The sequence below is a fragment of the Girardinichthys multiradiatus genome, chromosome 9 (assembly GCF_021462225.1).
Source record: "Girardinichthys multiradiatus isolate DD_20200921_A chromosome 9, DD_fGirMul_XY1, whole genome shotgun sequence".
In the NCBI taxonomy this organism is placed as follows: domain Eukaryota; kingdom Metazoa; phylum Chordata; class Actinopteri; order Cyprinodontiformes; family Goodeidae; genus Girardinichthys; species Girardinichthys multiradiatus.
The window spans coordinates 6,907,994-6,933,231 of NC_061802.1; the positions used below are offsets into that span (position 1 = coordinate 6,907,994).

The following is a 25,238-nucleotide window of genomic DNA, read 5'->3' on the forward strand; positions in this document are numbered from 1 at the left end:
GGATGGCAAACAAATGTTTGACTCAGTGTGGCTGAAAACAACTGCAGGACACTTATTACATGTATTTGTAAAAAAATCACAAAAAAAAAAAAAACATGTATCATCTTCCACTTTACAGTTATGCTCTACTTTGTGATGTCAAGCACATTTGTTATGTTACACTGGGGTTTTGTAGGACCAACGTGCGATCAGGAGCGCGGGAGCCGCATGGTCAGTTAAAGTCTATCAGTAATAATTGAACTAGTAAACTTACAGGTAGCAACAGGACATGGAACACCAGCAGGTTTGCAGACAACAGTAAGATCCTCTGGTGAGCAATGGAAACCATATAAAAACACTGTATAAAAACAGTCAGGGTGGAGAAATGACCAATGAACAAGAAGAGCTAATCAGGTGAAATGTGGAGCAGCTGGTGGAAAGGAGAATGTGTAGCAACTGAAGGAGGGAGGCTAATAAACAGAGATGAGTGGGAACAGAGAAAAGTTCAGGAAAGTAACAAATATTTAAACCCAAGAATGAACCAAACACCTAATCTACCATAAATGAACAGAAAAAAAAACCTCAAAACTCAAACTGGATGACAATATTCCTACCAAAATATATTAAAAGAAGGGTAAGGATGCTGTTAGCACAACTAGATTTGATCAAATATCGTAGTTTATTATGTTTGAGTGAGTCAATTACTTGTCTTTGTAATGCCTGAAAGTTTATGCTACTCTTTACACTTTGCACAGCCTCTCTAACATGATGAGCATCCCCCAGTGTAAACATGAAAGCGCACTAACCCGTATAATGTAACAGTAGTTTAATGAAGACATCAGACACCAAAGAGGACAAGCCAAAAATCTATGCGTGATGTCACGGATAGGTCTGCTGAAATCCAACACCACCAGCTGCTTAATAGTATGATGGGTGAATGCGGGTCCACTCGCATCGCTGCAAGTCGAGGCACATAGCTTAAACCACCGCCTGGAGGAGAAGACGCACACAAACCGAAGACATTATCTGTATCCGTCAGGGCAGCCGCGTTGATTCAGCCACAGATTACCCTGACGCAGCCAAAGCCGCTTCTCTTTTTTTCCTGTTTGCTTGTGCAACTGTTGCGCGTCTTCACTTTGGATAGAAACAGTCATATTATCCTCCTGTGCGCCGCAGAGCGCACCAGATTTTTAAACTTTTTGAAAAGTGGGAGACATCCCACCTCCCGAGTGCAGTGCGATGAAGAGTTTCTGAAGTGGCAGCTTCTTTCCACTGAGTCCACTTTAACGCTTCCTGGCCGTTTCCAAAGGGGCAGCCCATGTGCAGGCATCTCATTGAGTGTGATTCTATTTTCGCCCAGATCTCTGCTTCCTGGACAAATGCATACAAATGCATTTAGGAGCCCAACGGACAAGGAGTGGACACGTTTCCGCGGCTGCAACGTAAGTTTCAAAAGACAGCGCATTTAACACCGTTCCAAGTCCCAGCAGCTCCAAGTTTCTGATCATTTTATAAGCGCCATTCTTTAAAGAAAACACGCACTTTATTTTATTTTAGTTTTTTATTCGCATTGCCATCCCCATCTGGAACTGATAACGTTGCCTTCCCTGTAATACTTGCATTTGGACGTTAAAAGATTTGAAAACGTTTTGTCAGATGTTTTATTCTTGACAGCAGATGTCTGTAATCTGCATAATCTGTTAGAAGCTGCAGAGCTGAGAAGAGTTGGAAGAAAAACATTGAGGTGTGGAGCAGTAAGATGAATGAGAATGTCTGGGAGCAATGGTGTATATTTAGAATGGGGATACATCATTTGTGTGAGTACTTGGGATTGATCAAGTTTAATTTTGGCAGCCTGAAGCCTAAAATTCCTCATGTAAGTGTGTGCTATTGACGTTTAACATGTTGTTCTGTTACATCCAGCTGCCACTCTAGAAAATCAGAACTGTGCAGGACTTAAATTGGTATTATCAGAAGTGACACAATACCTTCTTTGAAATGTCTTCCAGATATCATCTAAACAAGGAAGGTGAGATCACAAAGGCTATTGTTCCTCTCTGGGAGGTTAAAGTTTTTTTGTTCTTGTTTGATAATTGAGAGTGAAAATGAGCAACCTGAACATAGAATAAATGTAGGCTTTCTTGAAATCACAGTGTTAGTGTGAATGCATCAGTCGGTACCGGCTTGTGTGTATCCAGAAAATCCCCTTCTGTTGGTGGAATTGACAAAATACAACCTTGCAAAGGTTCCATCGGTTAGGCAAACACTTTCTAATGAGATGTTTGTCTCACATGGCAAAATATATGTCCATCCATCCATTGTCTGTACCAGCTTTTTCAGGCATGGAAGTGGGGTGGGGGGCTGTTACATGTGAGACCAAAACAATTAGCACATAAGAATAAAGTGGAAGGATAATTATACAAGGACTTCACATTGTTTCCTTGAAACACCTAAAAAGGTGCACAGTTTATTTGTACTCAGCCCACTTCAGACAATACTTTGTTGTACCACCTTCACCACAATTACAGCTGTAAGTCTCCAAGAATCTTGACACTGAAATTTTAAACTCTTCTTCTTTGCAAAAATATCTCAAGCTCAAATTTAATGGATAGTGTGAGTGAATAGGAATTTTCAAATATTGCCACAGATTCTTAAGTGGATTTAGGTCTAGCCTTTTCTAACACATATATACTTTAACCCATACCCTTCCATTGTAGCTCAGGCTTTATGTCAAAGAACTGTGCTGCTAAAAAACTAACCTCTGGCCCAATTTCAAGTTTTTCTCAGCCTCTAACTAGTTTTTTTCCATGATTGTCCTGCATTTAGCTCCATAAATCTCCTTATCACCTTTGATTAACTACCCTAGTCCTGGTAAAGAAAACTATTCCCACATGATGCTGCCACACTCATATTTCACTGTTGGGATGCTTTGTTCTGGGTGATGTGCAGTGTTCTTCAACACAACTAGTGTGCCACATTTAGACCAAATAGTTAAATTAAGGTCTTATCTGACCAGATAACCTTCTTCCACATGTTTGCTATGTTCCCTGCATGGCTTGTGGCAAACTGTAAATAAGACCTTCCTTCAACACTGACTTTACCATTATTATGCTATCACAAAGCCCAGATTTGTGAAGTGCACAACGAATAGTGCATCAAGAGATTATTCCACCAAAGGTATAGATCACTTAGTATTGGCCTTGGCTTCTCAGATAAATGCTCTTGTCTGGTTTGTCAGTTCAGGTGAATGAGCATGTCTTGCTAGATTTGCAGTTGTGCCATACTCTCCATTTCTGAATGACATACTGAGATGATTTATTGTCTCTAGAGGCATCAGAATATAAGGGGCTCAATGCAAATGCACACACCACTTCTCAGATTTTTATTTTTTATTTTATCTTTTTTATTTAACTTTATTTTTTGTATTTAATTTAAAAAATTTTTCTTCTCAGATTTGTATTTGCAAAACAAAATGATGACTAATCGGCATTAGAGACAGCTCCCCCGCGACCCAGTATGGAAGAAGCCAGTATAGAAAATGGATGGAATGAATATGATAACTAGGTTTTCTTTTCCATGCACTTCACAACTATGCACTACTCTGTGTTGGTGTATTACATACAATTCCAATAAAATGCACAGAAAATTGTGGTTGTAATGTGACAAAATGTGGAAAGGTTCAAAAGTTTTCAAAACTTTTGAACCAAGGTACTGCAGCTGCTAAAACAAAGCTACTGAGAACGATGACCATCAATGCACCCAAGCCTATGAAGTGTCTCCACAGCTGTATAATGACTAAAATTGTGTGTAATATGTTCATTGTAATACTGAAAGGTCTGTCCAGACTTTTCTGGTTAGAAAATTGTGTTTGAGGGAACAAATATAATCTTTAGAAATAAGAAATCAGTGTTGGTTTGATAATAAGGTGAAATATCAGCTAATACTCAAGAGGTAGTATTTCTTCCCAGGAAGTACTTGGTGCTCATTTGGTAAATAGGAACCTTTCTAACAAGCATAATAACTTGTTTTTTGAGTACATCAGTTGGAAACCCTGCAAAGAAACCTATTTTTTATGTTAGGAAAGCACCTTAACAATGGAGGTGGAAAACATATTATTTGTCATTTTTGGTTATTATTTTTGGAAAGTAACTTGTGTGGCATTTTCAAAGCTTTTCCACCCTTTGTTGCAGTATATTCACCCTCTACAGATTAGTGTACGTGTGCATTTCAGCCCATTTAGTCTATTTAACCCTCCAGACATCTGCAGCTTCCTCTAAAACTGGGAAGAAGGCAAACTAATAAAGATCAGTGAAGGTTTACTCACAACTCTTTGTCTGTTCACAGTCTTGTGTAGTAAGTCAATCTTTGCTTTGGTCTGTGCTTACCTTTTGACTCCATTTTAGTTAAGTGAATAATGCAGCTTCTTGACAATCACATTGATATTTCCATTTATTCGTCATCCTTTTGGAATAGAAATTCTTTATGTTTCATGCCCTGGAAATGTATCAGATATTATTTTTTGGCTGGCTGCCATTTTCAAGAGTGATGACAAGCTCATTTAGTTCTTTAATAATAAATTATTTAGATCAAGAGGCAGGCACTGAAGCTGAAATGCAGCCAGCAGGAAACACATGCTGGCTGCAGATCTTCATGTCTTGGAAAGTTTGCAAAACATGCAACACCAAAATACCTTATTAGCATGGGATGTAATATTTCTGGATTAAAAAACAGTTTATATTCAAAAACTCAACATTAACTGATTTTAAGCAAGTTTAATGTTCATTTTAAAAGTAAATGTACAGCAATGTGATTTTTATGCTAAATTTAATGTTCTGAATATGAAGATGTTTCGATGAAATATTCATGTGCCAAATTAGTATTGATGCTTAGAATTCATGGCTCAATCTCTGTCAGAGCACCATGTATAGTTGAAACCAGATATTTACATTTGTCACTGTCTGAAATTCAGCAATACTGAACTTTTCCTATTTAACAATACCAAAATTATTTGTAATTGCTAAATGCCAGAACAATGAAAGAGAATTTGTGAGAGATGTTTTTTTTAAACTTAATAAAGTTTACATTTATTTCCCTAGTGTTTGGAAGCAATTTTCTTTAATATTTCCAGGTAATGTTCTTTCCTCATGGTACTATCTATTTTGTTAAGTGCACTGGTCCCTCCTGCTTCAGAACACCCACCTAGCATGCTGTTGCAAGAATTGTACTTCACAGTTGGGATGGCGTTCTCAGGCTTGCAATGCTTTCTGCTTATTTTCACTAAATGTAACAATGGTCATTATGGCCAAACACTTGGCTTCTTTCTCTGATTGGTTTTTCAGCCCTCCAAAGGACCAGTTTCACTGTAGATAATAACTCTGTCTTACCAGCTTCAGCCATCCTTCCAAGGTCTTTTGACAAGTTCAGGAAAGACAGAACCTGTCTCCTTCCTGAACAGTAGGATGGCTGGACATTCCCATGGTATTTATACTTGCCTTTGATTGTCGTCATCAATCATCTGGAAATTGTACCCAAGATAGAACCAGACTTGTGGATGCTGGTCAGCAACTCTCTTCCTGGTATCTTGGCCAAATTATTTTGGTTTTCCCGTGATGACACACAAGGAAGCAGTGTATTTTAGGCGCGCCTTAAGATACATCCACAGTTTCATCAATGTCAGTTTTGTGAATTAATCTATCAGAGGCTTACAAAACCATGACAGTATCATTTGAGTTTATGAAAACTGTTTAATTCTAACCGACCTAAAACAGCAGAGTCAAAATCAAAAGGTTATGTGTCTGGTTTCAGCTGTATGTCTTTTCTTCTCTTTTTAATTTCAATGACATTTCAGAGAATGACAAAAGTTTTAGTGGTAACAATTGGTATAAATTAACATTTACAGATTTACTTGATATGAGATCTGCCAAATCAGATGTTCAACAGATAGGCTCACAAACTGACCTGAAATCTATGATTAATGCAATAAAGTTGCTTTCTGTATGGAGGTTGTAAACAAACCTTAAATAGAGCACTTTGGTTCTTAGCCTGTTTTCTTTTGAAAGAATCATTGTTAGTGATCTAAGCTAATTCTGAAATGGGAATAGTTGAGATCTGTCACTGCTGGATTGATTCTCTGCAGAAGAGGAGGTTACACTTGTGATTATTTATAGTCTTGACATGACACCCACTCCCCACATATTGGTATTTCCCTCAGTCAACAGAGCTGTTTTGGAAGCTTTGTCCTGCATGCAGCAGTCAGCTCCGTTAACTACAAGGACTGGGTAACATGCTGCATTGTTGGCCAGAAATTGCTTTTTATGCAAAGGCAGAACAGGAACAATGATTCTGCACGTTTGTTTTAGTTCTTTCACATTTTTGTTGTTTGTAAAGTGCTATATTAGACAAAAAATAATTGCTTCTTCATGTCTTATTGAAGGTTATGGAGGATTTCCTACACCTAGTATGCATGTGTCACTGCACTTGTGCTAAAACAATGACCCTAGGTGTTTGGCGTAGTTTTCTACAACCCACAAAATGGAGTTTTTGTAAGAGATAGTAGAAAATAATCTGAATAAGTATCAGATGGCCCCACATATTTCAAAAGTAATGTTTATCTTACATTTAGCATTTATTTTCTTTTGTCAGCATTTAACCACAATTATTTACTTTAGTCTCTTTTAATGTTGCTCTCATTATTTCAACAGATGTATTATTGTAATCATTTATCCCTGGTTTGGTTTTCTTTATTACATTTTCTGGCTCTCCATTCCCGACTGGAATGTCACACCACCTCCCTGAATAGTGAACAGGTGACAGTGCTCACCATGTTTCAACTTAAGCCAGTCTCTATGTTGTTCCATTAGATTCCATGATGTCTTTTTCTCTTTTTTTCCATCTTCTTGTCTAACTTTGATTGTATTCGTCTTCTCCCTCAAGTCCACAGACCCTCAAAGATCTTAAAAAAACAAAACAATGATGCCTGTCTGGAGGTCTGCTCACATTGGAAGCAGTTTTTTGATCATCAGTTTGAAAGGGAGTTGCCCAGAGAAGATCATGCTAATTGCTGCCACCATGCATACCAATCTCATGTGATTTACAGAGAAACAAAAAAACGTGTCTTACTTTTAGTCTTGCACAGGCGCATTTTAAAAGAGCAAGACGACTGTCTCTTCATGTCTTACAAAAATCCTCAACTCTGTCAGAGTTGGAAAATTATGACCGGTTATTATAACTACTCTAACTTGTAAAAGCAGCTGTTACTAAAGACATGGTTGATTTGGTTGCAAATTTTGGTTTTTACTCTTATTTTGTAGTAAGTAAGGATGTAGGTCTAGAGTTATCTCCCTGTTGTGTTGACAGTCAGCTAATAGATGCGTACCAGCAGGCTTGCTAACAACCTAATTTACAAATGCATTGAAGAACTCTGCCACTTGTAAACTGTCAGCAGGGCAGCATTTTGGGTCATCTATAGAAAAGAGAAACTGTGACAGATTGATGGACAAGTTACGAACGTTTTTTAAGTACTGCGAGAATTGTGCAACTGGACAAACTTCATGTGCCTCATGTGAGTGCATACAGGGTTATTCCACATTCTGTGTGAAAACACAAACAAAATAAATAATGTTTTTTTGTTTTTTTTTTGCACTAGGGCCACCGTAGAATGAAACAAAAATACAGTTGAGTAAAATGCGCAGCCCCCTCTAATGAACATGTCAGCATTTCAAACGTTTTTCTTAAGTTCTTTTAAACAGGGCAAATACTTGTTAACACTTTATTTTAAATATTTTTCAATTTTTTTGGATGCCTATATTATTTTACTTTGCACAACAAGATTATTCCCCTCAAAAACATTTATTCATCTGTGTTCTTTTTTTCTGGATAACAGCCTGCAGTAGTTTGCTTTAGCTTTCTACAAATAACACATCTCCTTAGGAATTCAAGATCATTCTTCTTTGGCAGCTCTCAGAAGCTCCTGTAGATGTTCATCTTTAAAAATTTTCACACATTCTTCACACATTCTTTCTTCTTCGTTTCTTCTTCAGACACACCTACAGTGGCATAACGTCACAAAATGCAACCCTGCATTCCCCCTGCATGCCTCTCAGCTGCTTATTTGAACATAAAAATGTCAAATGAAAGTGCCTACAGAGAAGAGGGTAGCTTTTTAAGGACCTGCCGTTTGCTTTTTGTTGCATTTCTTCAACATTTTTTTCTTTTCCAAATCAACCATGGATCCAGTTATTTGCTAGCGGTTTAATAATGTGTAGATCATAATAACAAAGCAAGACACTGCAGTGACATCACATTGTGCTACTTTGTGCTAATTTAGAAGGTCAGAAACTCAATAGAATAATAACAAAGTCTTGATACTGTACATTTCATGCAGGCTTTATAGTAACATTTCTAACCGAACATATACCAAATTTTTTATGTACATGTATTATATTGGAAATTAAAAAGGTGTGTTATTGTAATACTGACAAATTTAGAGATATTAAAGGTCAAAAACCTATAAAATGGACTCGTACTCGTCGTCTTCCGCTTTATCCGGGACCGGGTCGTTGGGGCAGCAGACTCAGCAGAGACACCCAGACGTCCCTCTCCCCAGACACCTCTTCCAGCTCCTCCGGGGGGAGCCCAAGGCGTTCCCAGGCCAGCCGAGAGACATAGTCCCTCCAGCGTGTCCTGGGCCGTCCCCTGGGCTTCCTCCCGGTGGGACGTGCCTGGAACACCTCCCGAGGAAGGCGTCCAGGAGGCATCCGGTATAGATGCCCGAGCCACCTCAACTGGCTCCTCTCGATGTGGAGAAGCAGCGGCTCTACTCCGAGCCCCTCCCGGATGGCCGAGCTCCTCAACCTATGTCTAAGGGAGTGCCCGGCCACCTTACGGAGGAAGCTCATTTCAGCCGCTTGTATCTGGGATCTCGTTCTTTCGGTCATGACCCAAAGTTCATGGCCATAGGTGAGGGTAGGAACGTAGACTGACCGGTAAATCGAGAGCTTTGCTTTTCGGCTCAGCTCTGTTTTCACCACAACGGACCGGCACAGCGTCCCCATTACTGCGGCAGCCGCACCGATCCGTCTGTCGATCTCCCGCTCCATTCTTCCCTCACTCGTGAACAAGACCTCGAAATAGTTAAACTCCTCCACTTGAGGCAGGAACTCCCCTCCAACCTGAAGAGGACAAGCCACCCTTTTCTGGTCGAGAACCATGGCCTCTGACTTGGAGGAGCTGATCTTCATCCCAGCCGCTTCACACTCGGCTGCGAAGTGCACTGATGGACACCCTTATGTTTGAACATGGTGTTCATTATGGACAATCTGTGACTAGCACAGAAGTCCAATAACAAAACACCGCTCGGATTCAGATCAGGGAGGCCATTCCTCCCGATCACACCTCTCCAGGTGTCATTGTCGTTTCCCATGTGGTCGTTGAAGTCCCTATAAAATGGAGTATTTATTTAAATGATTCCTTAAATTTTAATCAACTTATTATTTGCATTATTATATTGTTTTGCTGTTACAGGACAATTCCAAATTCAGAAACAGCACAATAAACCACGTGAAACACGTCACTTTCTGTTTTTCTAGCTTGAACTGTGCATCAGATTTAAGGAGGATGTCGTACAAGCTTCATCGATGTGCATTCACTGTCATCCATATTAATTTAATTTTGTTTGAAGATTTCTCAGTTTTACTTGACATTCATATCTATATCTGATTAACTGTGTAAATAACTGTGTAGGATTTGGCAGTTTCTGTAAAGTGCACATTTATATTTTCTGTTTGATCTTCACGAAATAAATGTTCCAGTACAGAAGGAAATTCAGCTTTATTTTCATCAAACTATTTATCACAGTTCATGATTGATTTTCTTTAAACCACTGTTTCTTTTTTTTAGATGCTAATGAAGATTTTCCTTTTTTATATAAACCCATTTTCATTTAGCGATTTTATAGGGTTTACAAGTAGTCAAAAGCAGAGACCCCAGTTTCTGTTCTATTTTCTGTTTTGATTTTTTTCTCTATTTTGCCATTGTTCAATTTTGTTTGTTGCCTTCTGCTCTGTATTGTTGAACCAGCTGAAGTTTCAAAATATGTTTTCTTTCTTTTGTTTAAAGTCTTCTCCTATAATTTGCCAATGTGTGATACCTCTTTAAAATGTGCATGCTCTCTTTGAAATGCAAACTAACTTGTATATTTAGACTTGTAAGTAAATAAACTTTTGTTTAGCACATTTCACAGATAAAATCACAAAGTGCTTTACAGAGTGCAAAAAACTCTTGTATGGTTTTCACATTAAGAGATGTTCAGAATCAGAATCAGAATCAGAATCAGAAAAGCTTTATTGCCAAGTACGTTTTTGGACATACAAGGAATTTGTTTTGGCGTAGTCGGTGCAATGTTAATATAGAAATGCCAGGTTCATGTTTATTCCATAATTTATTTGCTGCCTGTTCATAAACAAGTTCTGTTAGAAGAACAACAAAGGCTTTCTACATCAGATGTGTCTGCTTTATCTATTTGTAATAAAAGTCCATTGCAACACTGTGAAGTAAATACAAAGTGAGCTGATCTCCATAGAACACGGTTGATTAACTCAAAATTAAACGTTATTTCATTGGTCTGTGAAATTGACTGGAGTATCTCTGTTGGAAATAAACATAATATAAATGACAGAATTTTAATTTAATTGAGCTGAATGGTTATGAAAAAGTATAAAAAGGGTGGGTGGGATGAAGGACTGTTATTAGGTCGGATTAGAATGTTAAAAGGCACTAATCAATTTAGCACGTAATTTCAATCTGTGGTTCTTAAACAGTTTTGAAATGCAGATACAGATCTTAATGGATTCTGGCTATTTGTTAAGAACTATAATGCCAAGATATAAAAAAAGTTTTAAAACATGTTTTTGCATTTCTATCATGCAAGCACATTAATTACATTGTAAAGTACCCTGAGATGGCATTTGCTATATATAAATAAACTTAATTTACCTGAATTAATTATGTAAGGATCAGAGGTGATGTCTCATCGCGTGTGTATAAAAACTAGCTTTAACATTTTGTGTTAGTAATCAGCATGGCTAGCATTATTAAAGTGTGTTTATCCTTGTGATTATAGACTCTTCTCTTCTGTGAGATTTTAAAAATGCTGCCAAAATGTCCAAATCCAGCATGTTCCATGACAAACATTTCAAGGCTCAAAAGAATGGAAAAGAGCAACTTTGTTGTAAACTATTCAGCCTTCCTAGTGGTTGCTAAAATTATCACTTTGTCGCACGCTGAATGGACGACAGACATGTCTCATCCTGCCACAGAAACCATAGCTTTTCATTAAATACTTTCCTTTATCTCTGTGCTACCTTTATGTTAAAAACTGTATTCATTCTGGCAATAGCTAACTTGGAGCTTTCTTCACTTGGTAGCAGCACCAACACCAAGGAGTGCAATAATATTGTGCTATCAGTGATGAGGGTGAAATGAAGTTGAGTGAAGTTTCTAACCATTCGTTGAATGGTCAGGGCTAATAAATTGACCGGATTCACTTCCCTGACAATTTCTCTGAGCATTTCCATATAAGTAAGATAAAAAGAACAGAAGGGATTAGGAAAATAAAAAGGATTTAAAAGCTTTGTAAAATGAAAAATAAAAGGAGATGGCCTAAGGTGAAACATTACACACCTCAGTGTTTGCTTGTATTCAAATCTTTATATTTCCATGATTACGTTTTCCACCCTGTTTTCCTCCTAGTTAAAATGCTCCTTTCTTCTTTATGATCACTTTGTTCTTTCCACAGAGTTGCACATTCGACAATAGGCACTTTGTACTTTCTTAGACATGTTTTATTTTTTCCTTTGGACAGCTTTGTCCTTTTCATTGGAAGGTATAAGCAGACACAGATGTGTAATGTATTTCAGGAGTTAAAAAAGTCTAACACTTGTACAACAGTTCTTAGAAAAAATCCTTCAATGTTTTGATTTTGACTCAGTAATTTGTTCATTTTTACAAATTTATGTTTAACATGTAGTTGTTACTGCCATTCTATCTATCATATTAACATGTTTGTCCTTCTAGGTGGAACTTTCTCCTGCTCCTGTCACTATGCTCAGCAGTACCTTCTGCAGAAAACAGCTACTCTACTCAAGGTAAACGGCAATGCCTCAGACCCAGATGTGATTATAGGCAACAATTGTCTTTATTGTCATTTTACTGGGGGATACAACAAAATTGTTATCATGCAGTTACATGTGCGGTATTTGGAGAGTCAAGTTAAATCCACAGGACATCTTTCTTGGATTTGCATTGTTTATGAAAACATAACTAGTTTTTTGTGCCTTTTGATTAATTATTATCATACACACAGATATAAACACTTTATCCTTGTTAATTTGCTTCAGTAATCACAAAATTATCTCAGAGATTTGCAGATGTTCATCACATTCTAATTTAAAGACTTCTACTCTAAGGAGTGGGCATTTAGTTTTTCAAAAAAAAAAATGTCATCACATTTGATTTATTCTGCTTTTTTCATTATTTATTTTGGTAACTGGATTCAATATTTGTATGTGTAAGTGATAAGTTAGATGTAAGTGAAGTCCCAGCTTGTCAAAGCCTTACATTTATGTTTAGTGTCTACAGCTCCTCTGACTGGCTGACTAGAGTGTCCAGGGGTGCAGAATTTTCCATCTTGCATTGTCATTTCCCCACATATCTACCGTAAACGGCATGAGCCCACTCCAAGACAAATCAATCCATCATAATGCAAGGTGGAGGAATGCACACAGAGTGAAGGGGCAGCTTATCTTCAAGTATGGGACAGGTTAATTGGGATCTAGTCTAAAGTTGCCAACTGGCAAAAGATTCCCAGGACTTATCAGTACCTGAGAAACACTTCTCTATCTGTGCTGAAGGATATTTTCCCTGTGAAGCACTTGAAAAACATTGTTCTATGAGTCTCTTTTCTGTCAGGGGTGCTTTTATTTTCTGTCCTCATAAAACAAGAAGGGCAGATACAGTACCTTCAAATGTATTGGCAACCCTTGAACTTTTCCACATTTTTTAATATTAGAGGAACACACTTTCAAGTATTTTGGGGGGAGAAAAACACAAAGTACTATATAATTGTGAAATATCAGGCGTTCTGATATTTTTTCACAGATAAACAACAGTTGGTAGCACTGTTGCCTTGCAGCAAGAAGGTCTTTCTGCATAGGGGTCTTTCTGCATGGAGTTTGCATGTTCTCTCCGGGTACTCCAGCTTCCTCCCAAAGTCCAAAAACATGACTGTTAGGTTAACTGGTCTCTCTAAATTGTCCTTAGGTGTGAATGAGTGTGTGCATGGTTGTTTATCCTGTGTGTCTCTGTGTTGCCCTGGACCCATGCCAAGGGTGTACGCTACCTCTTGCCCGTAGACTGCTCGAGATAAGCACCAGCTCCCCCATGACCCACTATGGAATAAGCGGTATAGAAGATTAATGAATGAATAAACAATCTTAAATGTGTAAAATGCATTTGTATTCAGTTTCCTTTACTCTGGTACCTCAAAATAAAATGCAAGGTAACCAACTGCCTTCAGAAGTCACTTATTAGTAAATCTAGTCTATGTCTGCATTTTCATCACATTATAAATCCTATTGTTCTGTAAAGTTCTCAAAGGTTTGTTAGAAAACACAACTGAAAAACAGCATCATTAGGACCAAGGAACACACCAGATAGGTCAGGGATAAAATCATCACCAACAACATTGCTAAAATGAAATATTTTTCCAAACATCCTAGCTTTGATGGTTTTACTTTGCATACAAAATATTTATGAAAAAACTGTTAAAAACAATTAAAAACTGCAAGGGTTAATCATTTTACATATCAGTACCAGCAACTGTTGTTCGATGATATGCTTTGTGAAGCTTAGAGCTTGTAGCAAACTTGTGACAGAGGTCTATGAAAACCTTAGACCAGCTGCCAAGACACTGATAAATGACTTTGTGTAGTCAGCAATTGGAGTCTCAAGGGAGAAAATCACTAGAGCTCTGCACAGGAATGGATTATGGGGTAGAGACCCAAGAAGAACTCCCCTTCTGCAGATGAGACACCTTCAAGCCAGAAGTAAATTAACTAAAGACACTTATCATACTTTATCACTGTCATGTTGTCTTCCAATATGACCATTACCTAATGTCAATGCTGGTGAGGAACTTCCTTCAGAAGACCAAAGTGAAATTTGCTGACTGACTTTCATAAAGTCCTGACTTGAATCCCACTGAAAATCTGTGAGAACAAAAAATGAGAGTCCATGCCAGAAAGCTATCAAATCTGAAGGAGCTTGAAAGTTCTGCCAAATAAGTATGGCCTGGGATTCTTCAAGAGATGTGTCAGAGACTTGTTGAAAACTACAACAAACTACTGCAGACTGTTATCCAGCAAAAAATGATACACAAATAACTAAAAGCGTCATGGGGCTTAGAAATGTCCTCCTCATTCCCTCAAACCGTATTTTGTTTTTGTTTGTGTGTCACGTGTCTCATCAGCACACAGGGACTCAAAAGTTAGATCAGTTACAACAGATGCCTGATATATCTAGCACTCATATTAGTACTTTACTATTAATAATATTGCAATTTATTACGTTTCTTTCATAAACAAAGCAAACCAGTGATTATGTAATGTTTTTTGGGCTTTGGCAAGCTGTGCAACACCTTTAACAAATTCTAAATAAATTCTCCCTACATGTGAAGTGCAGAAAGATGAGAAGGCTTTTTTTGTATAAATATCTGAATACAGATTGTTTTAATAAACTTTAAAGGCTGGCTTTCTGAATCCTTGTGCTGCCTCGTGCATTTCTAGTTATTTCTATTCTTCTGGACTGCAGCTGTGCTCATCCTACTATGGAAAAACAGAAATGGGATCATGACCATTTATCTCTGATATTTTCTAAAGTATTTTCTAAATGACATTTAAACATAAGAATGGTATGAGGTAAAGTTTTAGCAGTAGAAGCCTTGTCATGAATGCTAGAAAGTTTTTTTTGTTTTTTTTTTGACCCACACGCAGAATCAGACAGGACTAAGGAGGCAGTTTAAATATTTATTTACGACAATATTGATGTATGACTTCAGGCAATTGGGTTCATCTGCGTCTGGGAAAGGGAAAGTGAGTTAGCGATGGTGGCAAAGATCTCTGCCAGTATGGTGCTCAAACAGGTGGCTTACCAGGTTCAGGGTAAGGCAAAAGCTGAAAGGGAGGTTAACGCTAGCAATTGATCTGTGGGTTTGAAGGCATGGGAGCCAAGTGATCTTAAGAGTTCCGTGGGTAGCTTGCACAGAGTCTGAGAGTGGACAGGCAGGTAGGGCTGTGGGAGACGGAGCTGTTTTGTTTGGTCCAAAAGTCTTTGCAATTTCCTTGTTCTTCTGCCACAGGGATTCTTGTAGGCAAGGCATTAACTGGACCTTTCCTGAGAGGCACAGAAAGCAGCAGATGATGAGCTTACAGGAGAAACAGGCAAAAACATGAAACGAGACAAAACTATCAAGGAGCAAGTTTCACTAGGAATCAGTGGCTTGAGTCTACCAGCAAGGTTGCTCATCAGGTGAAGACTAGTTGGCAAACAGTGCCTTAAATCTCCAGAAGCCCAGATTAGATGATTTACAACAGGTGTGCTGTCAGAAGCCTGCAGTTACTCTCATCAGCAAAGATCCTGAATTCGGGGGACTCCACACAAAAACAGTTACACACAAAAACCCACCAAGGTCATCACAAGTCTGCCCTTATAAAGCTTGTATGCCTTAATAATAGAAATCAGTGCATGCCTAGTTGTGGCTCCACCACAACTTTATTTCCACAGATTGCCGTCACCAAAAATGCACCTTAAGTAAAAAAACAAAAACAGCAAAAAATAAAACATACCACAGCTGCAACAGCAATTGTTGGCTGATATTTGTTCTGCAAAGCATATAAAGGAATACACTATGAAAACGTTGGGATTTCAATTGTGGGAATTCCAGAAATGTCTGGCACTCAAATTACCGACCCTAAAGGACTTCAATTATTCATCTAAATAATACATTTTGCTTTAAGATATTATTCTGCCAAGAAAGTATTGATTTTACAAAATGTAATAACAATTTTTAATAAAAAGAAATTATAGCGTGTAAAACTCACCAATTTCCTCTCTTTCCAACAGGAGTGGATATTCTCTATCAACTGGGGCTTACAAATCAAAGCAGAACAGACAAGTCCTTCGAGAGGACAGCCTCACCTCATACCACTTACACCAATGTCCCCCGGCCTTCGAATATCCCAGTTCCTGGATATGGGGTTGTTTTCAACACAGACTCCATCTATGAGATCCCGGCAAGCAGTCTGTTCCATTCAGAGTTTGGAGTTGAGTTTTCTTTTGTGATTAGCCTGAGCTCCTGGCGAGCCAACAGTGCTTTTGTTTTTAGTGTTAAAGATGGCAGGGAGAGACTGCATTTTGGCATTCAGCTGCTGCCACAAAAGGTAGTAGTCTACACTACAGATAAATCCTCCAGCTACTTCACCCACAACTGGCAGGATGGAAAGCAGCATGCCTTTGCTGTTGGTGTTCAAGAACGTTCAGTGTCCTTCTACGAGGATTGTGGAGCAGTGCAGCAGCGAGAGCAGACCTTGGGGAGATCTCAGAGACTGGGAGAATCTGGGAATCGCTTTACTTTGGGTAGGATGAACTCAAAGGCAGCTCCTTTTCTTGGTCGACTCTGCCAGTTAGACATCTATCCCTCAGCTCAAGCTGCTTCACACTACTGTGACTACCTTAAAAAACAGTGCTGGCTGGCCGACACTTATCGATTGCATTCGTCGCGTTCTGGTTTGGATTTTGAAGCCAATGAGCATCCTTCTAACCCTTTCATAAAGACCCCTGTGGAAGTAGCAGCTACCGATCAAGTTTCTGATAAACTTACAACAGCTTACAAACTGTTGCTAAGTAGTCAAGTTGACACACAGTCTTCAACTCTGAGCCCAACAACACAACTACACCCAAGGGAACAAAGCCACATTTTCACACTGAAACCTTTAACCTTCTCCAAACCAGATTTGCTTGAGCCCAACAGCCCAACACAAGCAACTCTAAGCAGGCAAGCATTGGACTTTGCCCACAGTAGAATGATCACCACTACAAAAAGCAAGTTGGCCAAAAAGAGTCAACTCAAAGCAGAAACAGATCTCTCAGATAACAGTACAGAGGAAGAGAGCGACTCTAAAACTCTAAATATTCTAGAAGTTCCTCCAGCTCTTATTTTTCCTGTCAGGCAAGGTCCAATGAAAGAAGGACTCAGGAAATACTTTAGGGACTCAAGCCTCAGGCCTCAACACACTCATAAAATTCTGGAGTCTCATCTAAAAGCCAATGATACCACTTTGTACAGAGAAAACCAGGTCGACACTGCAGAACATCATGCTTTGGATGGCAGCTATGAAGACATAGACTATGGAGGATATGATTATCCATATGAGGAGCCAGAAATCTTTTATGAGTATGAAGATGGCTTCCACGGTCCCAAAGGAGAGCCGGGTCCTCCAGTAAGTGTTTAAATGTGTGATTTATAAACTTAGAGATTCTGTAGAGCTTGGTTTTTTCACATGATCAAGCATTAGATACAGGGAAATCTTAATTGGTTTAAAGCCATCAAATACTTTATGTAATATGGCTTTTAAAATAAAACTGTTAAAAAGCTAGGTAAATCAAAGCAGTAGCCTTTTCTGATAAGTAGTACTTAGGATTTGCAAGTATGTCAGAGAAACATACTGTCATGTGAGATACACCACCTTATTGAATGTCAAACCTAACCATACTCATATTTGTGATTCATCAATATAAAATGGCATGTTAAGTAGTTGTAGGATGAACTCAAAGGCAGCTCTTTTTCTTGATTGAGTCTGCCAGTTAGCCACCTATGCCACAGCTCAAGCTGGAGTGGTGTCCAATCTGTTTTTGACACACCTTAGTCTAGGCCCATGCAAGGAGTCTCAAACTCCACTCTTCGAGGGCCAGTGCCACTGTGACTAACTTCTAGATATGTCCCTGGTCCAAAATGCCTGAATGAAACAGCTGAATTACATGCTAGTTATGCACCCAAATTCTACAAAGTCCTGCTAATGACCTAGTTATTTGAGTCAGGTGTGTGTAAGCAGGTGCATATCTAACAGCTGGAGTACATCGACCCTGGAGGACTGGAGTATGAGACCACTGGCTAGGCTCAACTACCTACTGAACATGCATTTTTGTCAATCCCTCTGTCTTTAGGCAGTTTATTTGCTTGACAGTGGAAACTGAATATAGCTTTTCATCTTCAACCAGAATTTTGGCATTAAAGCCATGCCTGGCATAACTGTGTTTCCACTTGTAGAAATCTGATCATTAATCAATTAATTCAAGAATCCTTCATGAGGACTAGTAGATTGAGGCACGTGAGGTTGCCCGGTACGGCGGAGCCGGGGTCCCGCCCTGGAGCCAGGCCTGGGGTCGGGACTCGCCGGAGAGCGACTGGTGGCCGGGTTGCTCCTCACGGGACCCGGCCAGGCCAAGCCCGAATGAGAGACGTGAGGCCATCCCCCAGTGGGCCCACCATCTGCAGTTGGAACCGTGAGGGACCCGTGCAAAGAAGATTGGGCGGCGGATGAAGGTGGAGACCTCAGCGGCCCGATCCCCAGATGCTTAGGCTGGCTCTAGGGACGTGGAATGTCACCTCGCTGGGGGGGAAAGAGCCTGAGCTTGTGCGGGAGGTCGAGAGATATCGACTAGAAATAGTCGGGCTCACCTCCATGCACAGCGTGGGCTCTGGAACCCATCCCCTCGAGAGGGGCTGGACTCTCTTCTACTCTGGAGTGGCCCACGGGGAGAGGCGACGGACTGGGGTGGGTTTGCTTGTTGCCCCAAAGCTCAGCCGTCTCATCTTGGGGTTTACCATAGTGGATGAGAGGGTCGGATCCCTGCGCCTTCGGGTTGGGGACAGGTCTCTGACTGTCGTTGCGGCCTACGGGCCGAGCCGTAGTGCGGAGTACCCGGCCTTCTTGCCGTCCCTGTCGGGGGTGCTGGATAGTGCCCCTCCCGGGGACTCCATTATTCTGCTCGGGGACTTCAACGCCCATGTGGGAAACGACAGTGACACCTGGAGAGGCATGATTGGGAGGAATGGCCTCCCCTATCTGAATCTGAGTGGTGCTTTGTTATTGGACTTCTGTGCCAGTCATGGATTGTCCATAATGGACACCATGTTCAAACGTAAGGGTGTCCGTCAGTGCACTTGGCACCAGGACACCCTAGGCAGGAGGCCAATGAACAACTTTGTTGTCGTATCATCAGACCTTCGGCTGCATGTTTTGGACACTCGGGTGAAGAGAGGGGCTGAGCTGTCCACTGATCACCACCTGGTGGTGAGTTGGATCCGCTGGAGGAGGAGAAAGCCGGACAGACTTGGCAGGCCCAAGCGCATAGTGAGGGTCTTCTGGGAACGTCTAGCGGAGCCCTCGGCCAGGGATGCATTCAACTCCCACCTCTGCAAGAGCTTTGACCAGATTCCGGGGGATGTTGGAGACAAAGAGTCCGAGTGGACCATGTTCTCCTCATCTAGTGTTGATGCTGCTGCCCGTAGCTGCGTCTGTAAGGTCTGCGGTTCCGGTTGCGGCGGCAATCCCAGAACTCGGTGGTGGACACCGGCAGTAAGGGAAGGTGGCTGACGGGGACCGTGAGGCCAAGCATGCCGCGGCCCGGGCTGTGGCAGAGGCAAAAACTCGGGCCTGGGATGAGTTCGGTGATGCCATGGAGAAGCACTACCGGTTGGCCTCGAAGCGATTCTGGCTCACCGTCCATCGCCTCATGATGGGGAAGCAGGGGGTTCACACTGAAATCAATGCATCACTGCTGTGGATTTGTGGACTTCATATCCGTCATGCGATTCCTCCATTTTACCACATCCCAAAAGTGCTTTATTGAAATCTACTGACTGACTTGTTGAACAACTAGTTGGAGATAAACTGAGGACTATGCGATCCTTTACTATCCAACTGGAAATAGCCATGATTGATGAACACATTACAGTAGTATTGTTTAGTAAAGCGAGGATATCTCTCCTCTTTTTAACCCGTTGTTGTCTTTCCCATCATCTTCTATCCCCACAACTACACTTTAGCATCCCAGTCACGAAGATCCAGATCAGGTATCTACAGTGAAAGTCAATGCAAGTTGACAAATATATTAGTTAGAAGAAGGGCTGCTCAATTTCTGGAAAATACATTTCTTAAAAAATGTAAGATGGCACTTCAATAGGTGCCATTGCCTGAAGGGTTTCTGTCTCCAAGCACAGTCTCAAGAACATGGAGGAGATTCCAGGAGACAGGCAATTATTATAGGAGAGCTGGAAAAAGCAGTTGGAGGACCTTAACCCATCAACAGGACTGGTTTTTGCTCCTTTGTGCAAGGAGGAACAGGATGAGTACTACCAGAGCCGTACAAAGTTACCTTCAGTGGGCCACTGACGTGAATGTCCAAACCATTAGAGACAGACTTCATGAGGGGGATTTGAGGGCGTGACTTCCTCTTGTAGGCCTCGTGCTCACTGCCCGGCACCCTGGCGCCCAACTTCCATTTGATAGAGAACACTGGAATTAGCAGTTTCAGCACTGGCACCCTGTTCTTTTCATAGATGAGAGCAGGTTAACTCTGAGCTCATGTGACAGACGTGAAAGGGTCTGGAGAAGCTGCAGTGAACGTTATGCTGCCTGCAACGTTGTTCAGCATGATCGGTTTGGTGGAGGGTCAGTGTTGGTCTGGAAAGGCTAATCCATGAAGGGAAACACAGACCTGTACAGGATAAACAAGGGCACTCTGACTGCCATTAGGCATGCGGATGAAATCCTTAGACCCATTTTTAGACCCTTGGGCGGTGCAGTGTTTTGTTTCTAACACATTAGCAATTCCATCTTAGTATGGTTATCTAGTTTGATTCAGATCAGATGTGTTTTCAGTGGGTCTTTAATATTTTAAGCAGTGTTTTTTGTTGTGCTACTGTTACTAAACCTTGTTCTGGAAATACTGTATGTAATTTATCCACATTTTCTGGCCACTTTGCTTTTTTACCATTACTCAATGTCCCCATCACTCTATGAACCTTAGCATCTCATGGACTAAAGATCAGGTATGGGCATTAGAGGAAAAGTCCATCTGACTGACCAACCATACCATTGTTATGGAGAGCTTGAATGCAGCTCTTTTGTTTAGCAGAGCTTAAATACATGTTGCCTTAAACGTTAGAGGCAACAAAATACTGCGTCCAAGCAATTCTATCATTGCAAACATTAAAATGTTGATGATTATCATGTTTCCATATTTTGTGCTGCTTTGTTACCCACAGGGTGTCTTTAGATATAGCTTCTGGCCTTATAACTCAAACTTACTGTGAGGAAACCCCTGCCCTTGCTGTTTATAATTCTATGAGCATTGTTCCTCTGTCATGCCTAGCCTGTGTCTGGGTTTTGTTTTTGCTTATTTCTCCTGGTCTGGGCATTAGATTACCCTCGGTTCTCCTGTCTCCCTGGTGCCTGGCCCACACCCGTTCCTTGTTTCCCATGATTAATCAGTCTCTCTGTTCATTGGTTCTCCCTGTACACTTGTTTGTATTTAAGCTCTTCAGTTTCCATTGATTCCCGCTGGTTCCTTGTTGTGTTTTGTCATAGGCAAGGCAAGGCAAGTTTATTTATACAGGTCCTTCTCAAAATATTAGCATATTGTGATAAAGTTAATTATTTTCCATAATGTCATGATGAAAATTTAACATTAATATATTTTAGATTCATTGCACACTAACTGAAATATTTCAGGTCTTTTATTGTCTTAATACAGATGATTGTGGCATACAGCTCATGAAAACCCAAAATTCCTATCTCACAAAATTAGCATATTTCATTCGACCAATAAAAGAAAAGTGTTTTTAATACAAAAAACGTCAACCTTCAAATAATCATGTACAGTTATGCACTCAATACTTGGTCGGGAATCCTTTTGCAGAAATGACTGCTTCAATGCGGCGTGGCATGGAGGCAATCAGCCTGTGGCACTGCTGAGGTCTTATGGAGGCCCAGGATGCTTCGATAGCAGCCTTTAGCTCATCCAGAGTGTTGGGTCTTGAGTCTCTCAACGTTCTCTTCACAATATCCCACAGATTCTCTATGGGGTTCAGGTCAGGAGAGTTGGCAGGCCAATTGAGCACAGTGATACCATGGTCAGTAAACCATTTACCAGTGGTTTTGGCACTGTGAGCAGGTGCCAGGTCGAGCTGAAAAATGAAATCTTCATCTCCATAAAGCTTTTCAGCAGATGGAAGCATGAAGTGCTCCAAAATCTCCTGATAGCTAGCTGCATTGACCCTTGCCCTTGATAAAACACAGTGGACCAACACCAGCAGCTGACACGGCACCCCAGACCATCACTGACTGTGGGTACTTGACACTGGACTTCTGGCATTTTGGCATTTCCTTCTCCCCAGTCTTCCTCCAGACTCTGGCACCTTGATTTCCGAATGACATGCAGAATTTGCTTTCATCCGAAAAAAGTACTTTGGACCACTGAGCAACAGTCCATTGCTGCTTCTCTGTAGCCCAGATCAGGCGCTTCTGCCGCTGTTTCTGGTTCAAAAGTGGCTTGACCTGGGGAATGCGGCACCTGTAGCCCATTTCCTGCACACGCCTGTGCACGGTGGCTTTGGATGTTTCTACTCCAGACTCAGTCCACTGCTTCCGCAGGTCCCCCAAGGTCTGGAATCGGCCCTTCTCCACAATCTTCCTCAGGGTCCGGTCACCTCTTCTCGTCGTGCAGCGTTTTCTGCCACACTTTTTCCTTCCCACAGACTTCCCACTGAGGTGCCTTGATACAGCACTCTGGGAACAGCCTATTCGTTCAGAAATTTCTTTCTGTGTCTTACCCTCTTGCTTGAGGGTGTCAATAGTGGCCTTCTGGACAGCAGTCAGGTTGGCAGTCTTACCCATGATTGGGGTTTTGAGTGATGAACCAGGCTGGGAGTTTTAAAGGCCTCAGGAATCTTTTGCAGGTGTTTAGAGTTAACTCGTTGATTCAGATGATTAGGTTCATAGCTCGTTTAGGGACCCTTTTAATAATATGCTAATTTTGTGAGATAGGAATTTGGGGTTTTCATGAGCTGTATGCCAAAATCATCCTTATTAAGACAATAAAAGACCTGAAATATTTCAGTTAGTGTGCAATGAATCTAAAATATATGAATGTTAAATTTTCATCATGACATTATGGAAAATAATGAACTTTATCACAATATGCTAATATTTTGAGAAGGACCTGTATAGCACATTTCAGTAGCAAGACAATTCAAAGTGCTTCACATGAAAGAAAAAAAAATTAAAAATAAAAACATATCAGGCAAAGTACATTACAGTGACATAAAGGTCCAAAAATTATTACTTCAATTTTGTTTTGATTCAGCTGAAGAAACCTTTGGCACATCCATGCATTGATTTCTTCTAAGCATGTATCCAGCGCTTGAATGGGTTCAGTCACCTGGTGACATCGTAACATATAGCTGTGTGTCGTCTGCATAGTTATGATAACTTACGTTGTTGTTTATTAAAATCTGAGTTAGGGGCAGCATGTAGATATTGAATAAGAGGGGCCCCAAGATGGACCCTTGGGGAATGCCACATGTGATTTTTGTGGTCTCTGATTTAAAGTTACCTACTCACACAAAAAAGTCCCTGTCCTTTAAGTAGGATTTAAACCAATTGAGTGCTGTACCAGAAAGGCCGATCCAGTTTTCCAGGCACTCTAATAAAACAGTGTTGAATGCTGTTTTTAGGGCCTGAGGGAAAACACTTGACAAAAGGGATGTGTTTATTGTTTGAGTTAAATCAGATGTTATGACAGGCAAATCTTTCTTAAGGAAAGCTGTGGGTAAAACATCAAGACAGCAGAAAGAAGAGCTTCGTTGGTGTACAATTTCTTCTACGTTTTATAGTTTATTTGGTGAAATTGAGAAATTTTGTCAAAATCAGTTCTTGTTGGAGACAACTTTGGTACTGGAGTTGATGTGGATGTGCTGACTGCCCCTCTGATCTTTTGGATTTTTTCAGTGAAGAAGTTAGGAAATTCATTGCAGGCCCTGTTAGAGTGAAGTTCAAATGCTACAGTTACAGGAGGGTTTGTTAACCTGTCGACCGTGGCAAATAATGTACGAACATTGTTAATGTTTTTGCTGATGATCTCAGAAAAGAAAGATTCCCTTGCATTTTTTACTTGTAGGTTATATCTGTATAGCCTCTCTTTATGGATGTTATAGATAACCTGGAGTCCAGTCTTTTTTTCACTTCTGACTGGTGGAGCACTTCCCCACGGAGACATTTTCTTCCTAGAAATGACTTTCACTTTAATTGGACCAATTGAATCAATGATGTCTGAGATTTTAGAATGAAAGTTATCTACCAGCTCATCTACAGTGTTACAGGGCAAAGTGGAGGTAGAAGAGTAAATCTGGTTAAAGGTTTCAGCAGCACTGTCCTTAAAGATGCGTTTTCTTATAATATCTCTTTGGCATACTGAGTCATTGGAGATTATGCTTGTCTCCCACAATAATTAAACAGTCATAATCAACACATATCACAGATAAAAGCTCATTAAAATTACTGACAAAGTTTGTTTTGGTCTTAGGAGGCTTGTAAATAGTAGTCTCCCATGACTTGCTGTCGTGTCTGGTCTGGTGTCCTGGTCGTATAACCTGCTGTCTGGATTCTGTATGGGCAAGAATTAAAACTAATTAAAAAGAATTAAAACTATCTTGCCTTCATTCATCGTGTCTTGGAGTTCTCCTGTGCACTTTTGTCCTACCTCAAACGCACATCTTGACATCCTCACTTTTCCATCTGATTTGCTTGAATTTGATGGTATTGAACTTGTATTCTAAGAATCATTTTTAGCTTTCCATCAGGCAACTTCAGTTAAGAAGCGCACAGACAGTTGTGGGAGGAACACACCATATGCAGGTCTGTTGCAATGTATCTTCCCATAGTGAGTTGGATCAGGCCTTACTTAATTACACTTTAAGCAACTGGTTATTTTTCTTGGTTGATTTTCTATTTTAAAGAATTACGTCATATTGACCCTAGAGCTTGTGTGTTTGTTTTTAAAATTATCTTGTATGTCTTAGCTACTCTGACAGTTTAGCTGCAGGTCTGTTTTGAATGTTGGGTCAGCTGAAAGTCAAGGGTTGC

The 25,238-nt window shown here is 40.4% G+C and overlaps 1 protein-coding gene across 1 annotated transcript in view; it reads left to right on the forward strand.

Moving 5' to 3' along the window:
* The first annotated feature begins 212 nt into the window (after nucleotides 1-212).
* The window catches only part of LOC124873719 (collagen alpha-1(XXIV) chain), a 155,133-nt gene continuing 130,107 nt past the window's right edge, over nucleotides 213-25,238 (forward strand). Inside the window, exons 1-3 of the mRNA XM_047374587.1 lie at nucleotides 213-1,421; nucleotides 12,052-12,122; nucleotides 16,156-17,531. Of these exons, the coding sequence (XP_047230543.1) occupies nucleotides 1,369-1,421; nucleotides 12,052-12,122; nucleotides 16,156-17,531 (1,500 nt within the window). The 5' untranslated portion in view covers nucleotides 213-1,368. The remainder of the gene's footprint in view (nucleotides 1,422-12,051; nucleotides 12,123-16,155; nucleotides 17,532-25,238) is intronic.